The 12303-nt window shown below is 59.0% G+C and overlaps 1 protein-coding gene across 1 annotated transcript; it reads left to right on the plus strand.

Moving 5' to 3' along the window:
- Window positions 1-336: 336 nt before the first annotated feature.
- LOC311512488 (phospholipase A2 inhibitor and Ly6/PLAUR domain-containing protein-like) lies at window positions 337-5024 on the plus strand (the record flags this gene model as incomplete). The annotated part of the gene is made up of 5 exons (XM_084613699.1): window positions 337-385; window positions 733-849; window positions 1936-2088; window positions 3876-4016; window positions 4867-5024. 5 exons carry the CDS (start codon window positions 337-339, stop codon window positions 5022-5024), a joined length of 618 nt encoding a protein of 205 aa, XP_084469825.1.
- Between the last annotated feature and the right edge of the window lie 7279 nt (window positions 5025-12303).

Below are 12303 nucleotides of genomic sequence, written 5' to 3' on the forward strand. Positions count from 1 at the left end.
CCCTGGGCTCCCCAAACTCTCACCCCAACCCTGGCCCCCCTTCACCCACCCACAGATACCCCATGGTCGGAGAGCGGCAGCCCCAGGCCTGTGGGTGCCACGTCCCCAGGCCGGGCGGGGTGCGTGGCAGGGATCGAAAGGGAGACGTGGCCGGCGGTGAGAGGTCCAGGCCAGGGTAATTGATGGCCCCGGAGCCGGATCCCTCCAGGAACTGGCTGTTCCCAGGCCCTGTTCCCTGCCCTGGCCCAGCCCCGGGGCTATAAATCCCCACTGGGCGCAGTGCTGGCTGCATCCGACGGCCAGCTGTGCTCGCTGCCCCGCGCTCTGCCCTGCACCATGGTGGCCCGCCTGGCCCTCTGCCTGCTGTCTGCGCTGCTGGCCACGGGTGAGTGGTAATGTCTGTCCAGCACCAACCGCCAGCTCCCACTCCCCTGCAGAGCTGGGGAGAGAACCCAGGAGTCCTGGCTCCCAGCCCCCCTGTTCTAACCCACTAGACCCCATTCCTCTCCCAGGGCTGGGGAGAGACTCCAGTAATCCTGGCTCCCAGCCCCCTGCTCTAACCACTAGACCCCACTCCCCACTCAGAGAACCCAGGAGTCCTGGCTCCCAGAACGGCAGCCCCAATCTAAGCTCTGCTAGTCAGCTGCTGCGCCCCCACTGGAACTATCCATTAAGGGGGGGCTGGTGGCCCTGCAGATTATCCCTCTCCCAAGTCCTCCCCTCTCTCCCCAGGTGGCTGCCTGAAGTGCGAACACTGCAGGAGCGCTGACAAGGTGTGCTCCGGAGAGCCACAGGACTGCGCACCCTCCCAGACTGCCTGCCTCATCCTCAGCTCGGAGACCAGAATCGGTGGGTGACGGCACCATGCCCGGGCATTGCCCCTGCCCCGATGGGGAGGGGCTGGGCTCTGCTGCTGGCCAGCCAGCGGTGCCCCCGTCGCACCAGGCACTGCCCGGACCTCAACTGAGATCGGGGCCCGTTGCGCTGGGAGCTGTGGAGTCAACTTGTGGAACTCCTTGGTAGAGGACATTGTGAAGGCCAAGACAATAACAGGGTTCAAACAAGAACTAGATGAGTTCCTGGAGGACAGGTCCATCGATGGCTATTAGCCAGGATGGGCAGGGATAGTGTCCCTGGCCTCTGTTTGCCAGCAGCTGGGAATGGGCCACAAGGGTTTGGTCACTTGATGATTCCCTGTTCTGTTCATTCCCTCTGGGTAGGGTGGCCAACTTTCCAATTGCAGAAAACCAAACACCCCTGCCCCGCCCCCTTCCCGAGGCCCCACCCCTTCTCCAAGGCCACTCCATCCCCCCTCCCTCCATCGCTCACTCTCCCCCTCTCTTGTTCAGTTTAACGGGGCAGGAGGTTGGGGTGTGGGAGGGGGTGAGGATTCCAGTGTGGGACCAGAAATGAGGGGTTGGGGGGGTCCAAGCTGGGGCAGGGGGTCGGGCTATGGAGGGGGGTGCAGGCGCTGGTGTGGGACTGGGGCTGAAGGGTTCAGCGTGCCGGAGGGGGTGTGGGCTCTGGGAAGGAGTTTGGGTGTGGGAGGGGGTTCGAACCTGGGGCAGGGGATTGGGGTGTAGGAGGGGTTTTGGGGTGTGGGGTCCGGGCGGCACTGACCTCAGGTGGCTCCCAGAAGTAGCCGGCATGTCCAGCTCCTAGGTGGAGGCGCGGCCAGGTGGCTCTGTGCGCTGCCCCCATCCACAGGTGTCGCCCCCGCAGCTCTCATTGGCCATGGTTCCCAGCCAATGGGAACGGCGGAGCCAGCACTCGGGGTGCGGGCAGCGCATGGAGCCCCTGTTAGGAGCCAGAGGGGGGACAGGCTGGCCGCTCCCAGGAGCCGAGCAGAGCCAGGGCAGGCAGGGAGCCTGCCTTAGCCCCGCTGTGCAGCAGCCCGTCCGGCTTGGTGACGCCTCCCCCGTGTCTTGCCCCCAGGGCAGGAGCAGAAGCTGGGCACCTACAAGGGCTGCACCGAGACCAAGTTCTGTCCCCCGCGATCCTCCAGCCTCAGCGCCGCCTTCGGCCTGCGTGTGCGGAGCGCCGCCAAGTGCTGCCAGCGGGACCTGTGCAACAAGGGAGCCGTGAGGTGTACGGGACCAGTCGCCTGCCCGGCCCCCACTCGAGCCACAAGACCCCGCTCCCCTGCCTGAGCCGGGGAGAGAACCCAGGAGTCCTGGCTCTCCTAGTTCCCCCGCTCTGACTCACGAGACCCCGCTCCCCTGCCTGAGCCGGGGAGAGAACCCAGGAGTCCTGGCTCTCCTAGTTCCCCCGCTCTGACTCACGAGACCCCGCTCCCCTGCCTGAGCCGGGGAGAGAACCCAGGAGTCCTGGCTCTCCTAGTTCCCCCGCTCTGACTCATGAGACCCCGCTCCCCTGCCTGAGCCGGGGAGAGAACCCAGGAGTCCCGGCTCTCCTAGTTCTCCCTCTCTGACTCATGAGACCCCGCTCCCCTGCCTGAGCCGGGGAGAGAACCCAGGAGTCCTGGCTCTCCTAGTTCCCCCGCTCTGACTCACGAGACCCCGCTCCCCTGCCTGAGCCGGGGAGAGAACCCAGGAGTCCTGGCTCTCCTAGTTCCCCCGCTCTGACTCACGAGACCCCGCTCCCCTGCCTGAGCCGGGGAGAGAACCCAGGAGTCCTGGCTCTCCTAGTTCCCCCGCTCTGACTCACGAGACCCCGCTCCCCTGCCTGAGCCGGGGAGAGAACCCAGGAGTCCTGGCTCTCCAAGTTCCCCCGCTCTGACTCATGAGACCCCGCTCCCCTGCCTGAGCCGGGGAGAGAACCCAGGAGTCCCGGCTCTCCTAGTTCTCCCTCTCTGACTCATGAGACCCCGCTCCCCTGCCTGAGCCGGGGAGAGAACCCAGGAGTCCTGGCTCTCCTAGTTCTCCCGCTCTGACTCACGAGACCCCGCTCCCCTGCCTGAGCCGGGGAGAGAACCCAGGAGTCCTGGCTCTCCTAGTTCCCCCGCTCTGACTCACGAGACCCCGCTCCCCTGCCTGAGCCGGGGAGAGAACCCAGGAGTCCCGGCTCTCCTAGTTCTCCCGCTCTGACTCATGAGACCCCGCTCCCCTGCCTGAGTCGGGGAGAGAACCCAGGAGTCCTGGCTCTCCAAGTTCCCCCGCTCTGACTCACGAGACCCCGCTCCCCTGCCTGAGCCGGGGAGAGAACCCAGGAGTCCTGGCTCTCCTAGTTCCCCCGCTCTGACTCACGAGACCCCGCTCCCCTGCCTGAGCCGGGGAGAGAACCCAGGAGTCCTGGCTCTCCTAGTTCCCCCGCTCTGACTCACGAGACCCCGCTCCCCTGCCTGAGCCGGGGAGAGAACCCAGGAGTCCTGGCTCTCCAAGTTCCCCCGCTCTGACTCATGAGACCCCGCTCCCCTGCCTGAGCCGGGGAGAGAACCCAGGAGTCCCGGCTCTCCTAGTTCTCCCTCTCTGACTCATGAGACCCCGCTCCCCTGCCTGAGTCGGGGAGAGAACCCAGGAGTCCTGGCTCTCCTAGTTCTCCCGCTCTGACTCACGAGACCCCGCTCCCCTGCCTGAGTCGGGGAGAGAACCCAGGAGTCCCGGCTCTCCTAGTTCTCCCGCTCTGACTCATGAGACCCCGCTCCCCTGCCTGAGTCGGGGAGAGAACCCAGGAGTCCTGGCTCTCCTAGTTCCCCTGCTCTGACCCACGAGACCCCGCTCCCCTGCCTGAGCCGGGGAGATAACCCAGGAATCCTGGCTCCCAGCCCCCACCCACACTTCCCATTCCAACCCAGTACACCCCACTCCCATCTCAGATTCAGGAGTCTGCTGCTCTGACCATTAGGACACCCAGCCCCATCCCAACGCCCTTCCCTGCTCCGAGCACAAACACTGACTGTGTCTCTCTGTCCCTAGTGCCACGGGCCCAGCCCAAGCCCAGCGGGCTGCAGTGCCCGGGCTGCTTGTCAGAGGGCACCGAATGCCAGGCCAATGAGACCGTGACCTGCCTGGGCCCCGAGAACCACTGCGTCTATTTTGCTGGATCCATCACAACCGGTAACCGCTCGGGGGAGACATTTGGGGCGGGGAAGGGCTCTTGCATCTAGCGGAGGACGGCAGGGCAAGGAGCGAGTGCGGGCGTTAACGCCAGGCACAGTCCAGTCAGAGATAAGGCCCCGTTGTAACAAGCTTCTGCGGGCTGGGGTGGGTTTGCCCCCGTAATGTGTCCTCTCTGGCACCTGCTTTAGCGGAATACAAGTCACTGACCTCCGTGCCGGGGGAGACTCACCGGGGCTCTGCGGGAGGGGAAACTAGCCAAGAACATTCTTAAATTAAAATGTAGGTAAGATTCAGAAGAAGAAAAACCCCTAGGAAAATTCCCCACCCGCGGGAAAGCTCTGGAAAGCCAGCCAGGCAGAGGGTGAGGTCCCGGCTCAGGGCCGGCCAGGCGGAGGGTGAGGTCCCGGCTCAGGGCCGGCCAGGTGAACAGACGGAGGGTGAGGTCCCGGCTCGGGGCAGGCCAGGTGAACGGACAGAGGGTGAGGTCCCGGCTCGGGGCCGGCCAGGTGAACGGACGGAGGGTGAGGTCCCGGCTCGGGGCCGGCCAGGTGAACCGACAGGGGGTGAGGTCCTGGCTCGGGGCAGGCTGGTCAGGCTCTGGTAGCCCTGGGACCTGCATCCAGGATACCCTGTGGCTGGCAGCATGGTACCGTCCCGGCACCCACAGGACCTCCCACCTGGTGAGCTGCGGGGGGCGGAGGGGCTGGGATCAGGGCGTCCCCCTCCCCTCAGCAGGCAGGTGCCTGGCAGAGTTTGGTCGCAATCGAAGCACCTCGGGGGGGCTGTTCCCAGGGGCCTCTCCGGGGTGCGGTCCCCTCGGTGACGCCCTCCTCCACTCTGCTTCCAGGCACCCGGAATTACACCTATGCCGTGCGCGGCTGTGCCACGAAAAGCACCTGCACCAGCAAGGTGGGGGTGTACAAGCTGCCGGGGGTCTTCACCGACATTGTGATAACGTCCGAATGCAGCCCGGCCCCCACCCCTGGCCCCAAGCAGGGCACTTAGCCCCCCACAGCCTGGGGCACACGCAGCCCGGCTGGGTGGTCGCTCCTGTCGCCGTCGGCTCTGAGCATGATCCAGCATCGAGCTCCGGCATCGGGCGTGTGCCGCAAGCGGCCGTGTTGGGGGGTGAGGGTGATTTCCTGGGAGAACGTCCCTGAATAAAGCATCACCAGAGGGCGAGGGGCAAAAGACGTCTGATTTTTTAACACTGGCGCAAACATGGCGCAACAGGGTGTCACGGCCTCCCAGGTCGTGCCCTCTCCTGGCCCTGTACGGTCCCTGGGGGGACCCCCCTTCGGTGTGACAGCCCCTCTCGGGGGGCCACTCTCTCTCGGGGGTTAAGCCCCTCCACCTCCTGGAGCCGCACCTCTCTGAGCCTCAGCACACCTGTCTCTCCACTCCCAGCAGGAATAATCCCCCCCCGGCATCTCTCCACTCCCAGAGGGAATAATCCCCCCCCCCGGCATCTCTCCACTCCCAGAGGGAATAATCCCCCCCCCCGGCATCTCTCCACTCCCAGAGGGAATAATCCCCCCCCGGCATCTCTCCACTCCCAGAGGGAATAATCCCGCCCCCCGGCATCTCTCCACTCCCAGAGGGAATAATGCCCCCCCCCCCGATCTCCCCACTCCCAGAAGCAATAATGCCCCGTGTCCTCTAGCCCGGAGCGACTCTCAGCTGGGGTAACACAGGAGGGTTTATTGAGCATCTGAACCCAGCACAGGATACTCTCCAGCCTCAGGCCTGGCCTCCCCCAGCCCAGCCCAGCCCAGCCCAGTCTCCCCTGCACCCAGGGGGGCTCTGCCTGCTCCCTCCCTCCAGCATCGAGCCCCCCTGCTTCCCCGCTGGGCATCTGCTATCACTGGCCCCAAGCCCCCCCTCTGTCCATTGTCTCCTCTCCAGGGAAATGGGGTCGCCGGGGCCCCCTCCCCCCTCTTCTGTCCTCTGGCCCCTCTGGCTGGACCCGGCTGCTCCGGTCACCAGGGTCCCCGCAGCCCCTTGTCCTCCCGCTGGCCAGACCCGGCTGCAATTCCCGAGCTGGGCTCTGGGTCCCCAGGTCCCCAGTTGCTGGGGTCTCCATTCTCCAGGCCATTGGCCGGGGTCCCAAGTGCTGTCGCTGGTCCTGTGTCCCAACAAACTCCCTCTCCCCTCCCCTCGTTAAACCCCTAACACCCAGGGAAACTGAGTCCCACCCCCTCTGCATGCAACCCATTGGAAAAACCAAGGAAAAACCAAGAACCCTCCACCCCCACTTCATCACACAGGGCCCCAATCTCGGCTGGGGTCTGGACAGCACCCACCACCGGGGGGACCCTGGACTCGATTGGGGTTGGGGCAATACCTGACACAGGGGGACCCTGGTCTTGTGCAAGGTTTAGGCAGCGCCCAGGGAGTCTTGGCTGTGCCTGGTGTGAAGGGGTCTCCAGTCTTGTTTGGGGGTTGGGACCTCCCCCACACACACCCAGAACCTCCCGCACTGAGTGCCCCCCAGACCCTCTGACGAGCCCCTCCCCGCACTTGAATCCCTCCCCTCCCCTGCCGAGCCTCAGCCCCTGCATGCGGATCCTGCCCCCCAGATCCTCCACGAGCCTGCCCCCCCACCCCTTGTCCCCCCAAATATGGACATCAGACAACACCTATGGCTGCAACGGCCCTGATCTGGTGCCACTTTGTCACTCTGAGCCTCAGTTTCCCCTTCTGTGCAATCATCTTTTTCTTTGTCTGTTTAGATTGGAAGCTCTCCAGGGCAGGGGCTGGCTCTCAGTGTGTGTCTGGGCAGTGCCTGGCACAACAGGGATTCCCTGATCTTAGCCAGGGGGTCTGGGCAGAACCGGCATAATAGGGCCCCCAGCACCCCATTGTGACACCCTGTACCCCAAAGCAACACCCTCGCACCCCCATATTTACCATGGTGATAGCATTGTGATGTGTTTTGTACACAGTCTGCCTTGTGAGGTATCATTCTAAAAGTCTTGATCTGTTGAGCATTAATCTCCTGTTGGATTGTGTGTGCTAGCATTGTATGGGGAGTGTCACGGAGTGTGGGGGAGTCCAGGCCCTGCACCCCTCTTCCTGGGATCCACTGAGACTCTCAGCCAGCCAGTAAAACAGAAGGTTTATTGGACAACAGGAACACAGTCCCCAACAGAGCTTGTGGGTACAACCAGGACCCCTCAATCACGTCCTTCTGGGGGAGCAGGGAGCTTAGACCCCAGCCCTGGGGTTCCCTGTGTTCCTCCACCCAGCCCCAAACTGAAAACTAAACCCACCCAGCAGGTTCCCTGCTGCAGTCTCCGTCCACATTCCTGGGCAGAGGTGTTACCTCCCCCTCCCCCTCCTGGCTCAGGTGACAGGCTCTCAGGTCTCCCATCCCCAGGGCACATTCCCAGGTCAACACTCCCCCCTCCCTGCTGAGTCACATCGTCACAGGGAGTTATGACGTTTTGCTACGTGTGTGTTACTGAAATAGGTTGTGAGGTTGGGAACACCCACAACCAGCCTTTCAGGTGCAACAATGGAGCAGCCAGACAGTGTTGCCCATTGAAGGGACTCCACACTCCCAAGGACGACCCCAGGAACTGGATATGATGGAGACCTCTCAGGGAGAGCACGGAGACAATGGAGGCTGCTTGACTCATGTCACAGCGAAAGCTCTTTCCAGCCAACTGGAGGAACCTGTAAAGGGAGGGAAGTGACGTCTTCACTTGTCTTCTCTCCCCCCACAACCCAACACCTGCAAACACGTCTGGAGGACAAAGACTGAATGGGGGAGCGGATCCCCGGGCTGGAAAGGAGAATCCCAATCTGTGTATCAAGGATACTGTACTGTCAGGGTGAGACACGGCCTGATTCAAACCCTGGCTAGTTTCTAGAACTCAGCCTGTGATTTTACTTTTTATTTCATAGGTGACCAGCTTTGATGTGCACACTCACTCCTTACAGTCACTGAACATCTCTCTGCAGTTAATAAATTGGTTTTATATTTTACCTATAACAGTGGCTTTTGCGTGAAGTGTTTGGGGAATCTGCACAAAAGCTGGTGCACGTCCACTTTCCTTTGTAGAAATGAACTTACACTGGCAGGCTTCTGACCAGGGTAGGACAGTACAGCCCGGGGATCCTACACTGGGGAGCCGGGGGAATTGGCTGCAGCCTCTCTATTGGTGGTTCATGAGTGGCTGGGAAAAGCATTCATGTAACTCAGCTCGGAGTGTCCCTACCTGTGGATGTCTGGGTAAGTGCAGGAACTGGAGGGGTTTGCAGCTTGTCACAGCATCACAATGTGAGAGGGAGCCCAGGTTGGTGCGACAGAGGGCTCAGTGGTACCCCAGTTCCAGGTGGCTCCCCGGGGAACCTGTCACACTTGGGCAGCGAACAGTGTGAAATGCACAGCTTGTTGTTCTGAGTGAGATTTGCACTTCATACACTAGTGTAGAGCTTTGAAGCAAGATGTTAAGTGTGGTGGCTAAGAACACTCAGAGAGGTTACCAGTTTGTTATTTTCTGTTTGCTTATTTTGGGAAAGGGAAGTAGGGACAGAAAAGCAGCAAGATGAGTGAAAACAGAGAAACCATTGAGACTGGGAATGGTTGATTCATCATAAAAAGTAACCTATTTCCCCTTGTTTATTCCTCCCTGCTCCCACTGTTCTTCAGACGTTCTTGTTAAACCCTGGATTTGTGCTGGAAATGGCCCACTTGATTATCATACACATTGTAAGGAGAGTAATCACTTTAGATAAGCTATTACCAGCAGGAGAGTGGGGTGGGGGGAGAGAAAACCTTTTGTAGTGATAAACACCCATTTTTTCATGGTCTGTGTGTATAAAAACATCTTCTGTCTTTTCCACAGTATGCATCCGATGAAGTGACATGTAGCTCACAAAAGCTTATGCTCAAATAAATTGCTTAGTCTGTAAGGTGCCACAAGTCCTCCTGTTCTTTTTCGAATACAGACTAACACGGCTGCTCCTCTGAAACCTGTCATTGAGTAGCTGGAGCTGTTCAGATTGCAGGTAGCAGAAAAAGAGAAAGAACACCGGTGAATTTTGGAGCTAATGCTGGCAAACACTGCCAGAGAGGAGGCTGCACACAGTACTCCTGGGGGAATTCTGCACCAAAAAATTAAAAACTTTGCACACAACATTTGAAAATTCTACAAAATTCTCTTCTTCTCCAACACTTAGCCAGACAGTTGGCCATGGCAATCGTTCGCCATTTGGTCCACTCCTGCACAACCACAAAGGCTTGACGGCCTGAGAGTCCAACATTGGAACAGACTTGTTGAACCCATGTAATAGGGGGTCTGCCTCTGGGCCACCTCCACCCCTTGGTTGGTGGAATTTTATCCCAGATGTTACAAGCCACCTGGAGAACGATGTTCACTGGAATGTCTTGTGGCATCCTTGGGACATGTCCGAAAAGCGTAAGGACCACCTGTAGACAGTGACCCCAGTAGTCTGTAGACCAGAGTGACCATAAACATCTGCATTACAGATGAAGTCTTTCCACTTTATGCCCAGTATACAACGTTGACATTTTGTGTGGAAAGCCTCTAGCTTTGTCCAGTCTGCATGGCGGAGTGTCCATGTTTCACAGCCGTACAACAGTATGGGAAGGATACAGCTCGAATAAATCCTGAACTTGGTTGTCACACTAAGATGATGTGGATTCCATATCCGTTGTAAACAGCCCGTGGCAGATGCTGCGATGCCAATCCGACGGAGAACCTCCGTGTGAGAACTGGAGGAGCTGGTAAGTTCAGAACCCAGATAGCAAAAGCTGGAAACTGATTTGATGGTTTCGTTGTTCAAAGAGATTGGAGTCGCGGGTGGACCTGGTCCTAGATTTTGCAGTTTTGTCTTTGACCATGGAACATGGAGACCAATCTTCACTGACTTCTCCTCCATATGCTGGAGTGCCTCACAAAACCTGTCAGGGCTCCATACTAAAAAACCAATGCCATCAGAGTAGTCAGGGTCTGTGAGCGAGAGATCACCAACCTCAGCGCCCGTGGACCTGACGGAATGCTGCATTATGAAATCCATTGCCCGACAAAAGAGTGCAGGGGCCAGAACGCAGCCCTGCCTGACCCCAGACACTGATTTAAAAGGTGCTGCTGTCCGGTTGCTCAGACGAACATGGGCAGTGGTTCCATTAAGCAGCTCTCTAATCAAGTCCAGCAGAGTGATAGGGGCACCTACGCCCTTTAAGGCCTTCCATGACGCGACATGGTCTACTGACTCAAACGCAGCCTTAAGATCAACATACAGTACGTGCAGGGGCTTCCTGAACTCGCGATGTATCTGTGACAACAAGTGAAGGGCCAAAATGGCATCTAATAAGGACCTGTTCCTCGTAAAGCCTGCCTGTTGGGGATGACGCTTCCGATATAGCAAAGGCTCCAGGCATGCCAGAAAAACATGCACAAACAGGGAACAGGGAGCAAGGTGATCAGCCTGTAGCTCTTACATTCACTGCGCGGTGCCTTGCCCTGATGGAGTGAGATCACAATCCTGTCCTTCCAGGCGGCTGGTAGGGCTCCAGTTCTCCACACCAGACGAAAGATGGCCAGAGGTGATTCTGCTCCTGAATCAACAGCACCTTTTAGCAGCTCTGAGGGGATGCCATCGGCACCGGCTGTGCGTCCGTTTTTCAGTTTGGAGATGGCGCACTTCACTTCATCCAGTGTTGGTGCATCCATACAAACGTCTGGATCCGGAACCGCAGTGACAGCCAGATCATCCAGCTCTGAACAAGTGGCAGCTGGAGGACGGTTCAGGACACTGTGAGAACGTTCCACCCAGCATGAGAGAATGAGATTTCCATGGATGGCCTTGGCTGCCATTCACGATGCAAAATACAAAATTCTGCATATTTATTTGTCAAATTAACACAATAGAATCATGTTAGTTTCAGTGATTTTGGTCATTTATTTCAAAATATCGGTCAGCAAGCATGGCCGTAACAATACAGACCAAAAAAGAATGATTCTGGTATTTTTTTTTTTTTGGACAAATAGATTCCTTACGAGCATTTTAATACAGAACTTTGTGTAATTCATTTAAACGACACAACAGACCTGTATGTCCCGCATCCGCCAGAAGCAGGGCAAAGGCCAGCGGGAGTTGGGGTAACAGAGGAGCTGAGGGAGGGGGAAAAAGCCTGGGAGTGAACCTGGAGGCTGTTGGGGGGGAAGTTTTTCTTTGGGGGAGGGGGATTGTTAGGGAGTTGGGGAGCCTCCCCCATGCAGACCCTGCCTGACCCCAAGCCTCTCCTGTTCAGTCAGGCACATTTGCCCCTGTCCCCTTACCCCCCATCCCCATGGGTCTCTACAGCCCCCCTCCCGCGTCCCCAGGCTCAATGCTGGCTCCCCACTAGCTCCTGAGCCCCAGTCTGTGACCCCCCAGCAGCCCTGGGTGCCCCCTGTACTATCCTGGCTCCGCAGGCAGGGGGGCGGTGCTGAGCTCTGCTCGGGGGGCAATTCTGCAGCCCTGGGCAGAGAATTTTGTGTTTTCGTGCCCCCGAAGCGCTGCAGTCCCGCCCTGTGCCCACCAGAGGCCACTGTGGCCTGAGAACAACCAGCGGGAATGCAGCTGGCTGGTCTGGTGCCAGAGTGGCCTCTGTGGGCACAGGGCGGAACTGCAGCGCTTCTTGGTCCAAATATATTTTATGCAGGGAAATCCTGGTCCCAGGTCTCCTGGGGAACCAGGAGCGCCCAGAAGCTGCTATCCCTGTAATTCCCCTCCACCACGCTGAGCTTCTAATCTGCCGGGGGGGGGCCTCAACCCCAAGTTTCAATCCCAGGCCTCGCCCCCACTCTACCCTTTCCCCGACACCCCCACCCTGCCCCGCCTCTTCCCACCCCCATTCTGCCACCTCCCCTGAGCGTGCCCTGCCTTCGCTCCCCCACCCCCAGTGCCTCCTGCACGCCTCGGAACAGCTGATCCACGGGGGGCAGGAGGCACTTGGAGGGAGGGGGAGTTTCTGATCGGCGGGGTGTTAGGGAAAAAGGGTTCCCCTCCCGTCTAGGGTTAGGAGGGTAGCCTTCCCTGGACTTCTGTATTAGCCAAACAAAACACAGAGTCTTGGCTCTTTGATAAAGTGAGGCACTTTATTGCTAGCAAATACGACAGCTGAAGGGCTCACCAATTCCTTTTCAGAGGAAAATGGTGAAGCCCCGAACAAAGAACAGGGATGAGCTTTTATAGCTTGGTTCAACATACATTGTGATATCTCTTCCAGTTCGAACCGGTTAACCCAGTCTGTTTGAAGTTCTGGGGT

Source organism: Lepidochelys olivacea (genome assembly GCF_965140295.1).
Source record: "Lepidochelys olivacea isolate rLepOli2 genome assembly, chromosome: 24".
Taxonomy (NCBI): Eukaryota; Metazoa; Chordata; order Testudines; family Cheloniidae; genus Lepidochelys; species Lepidochelys olivacea.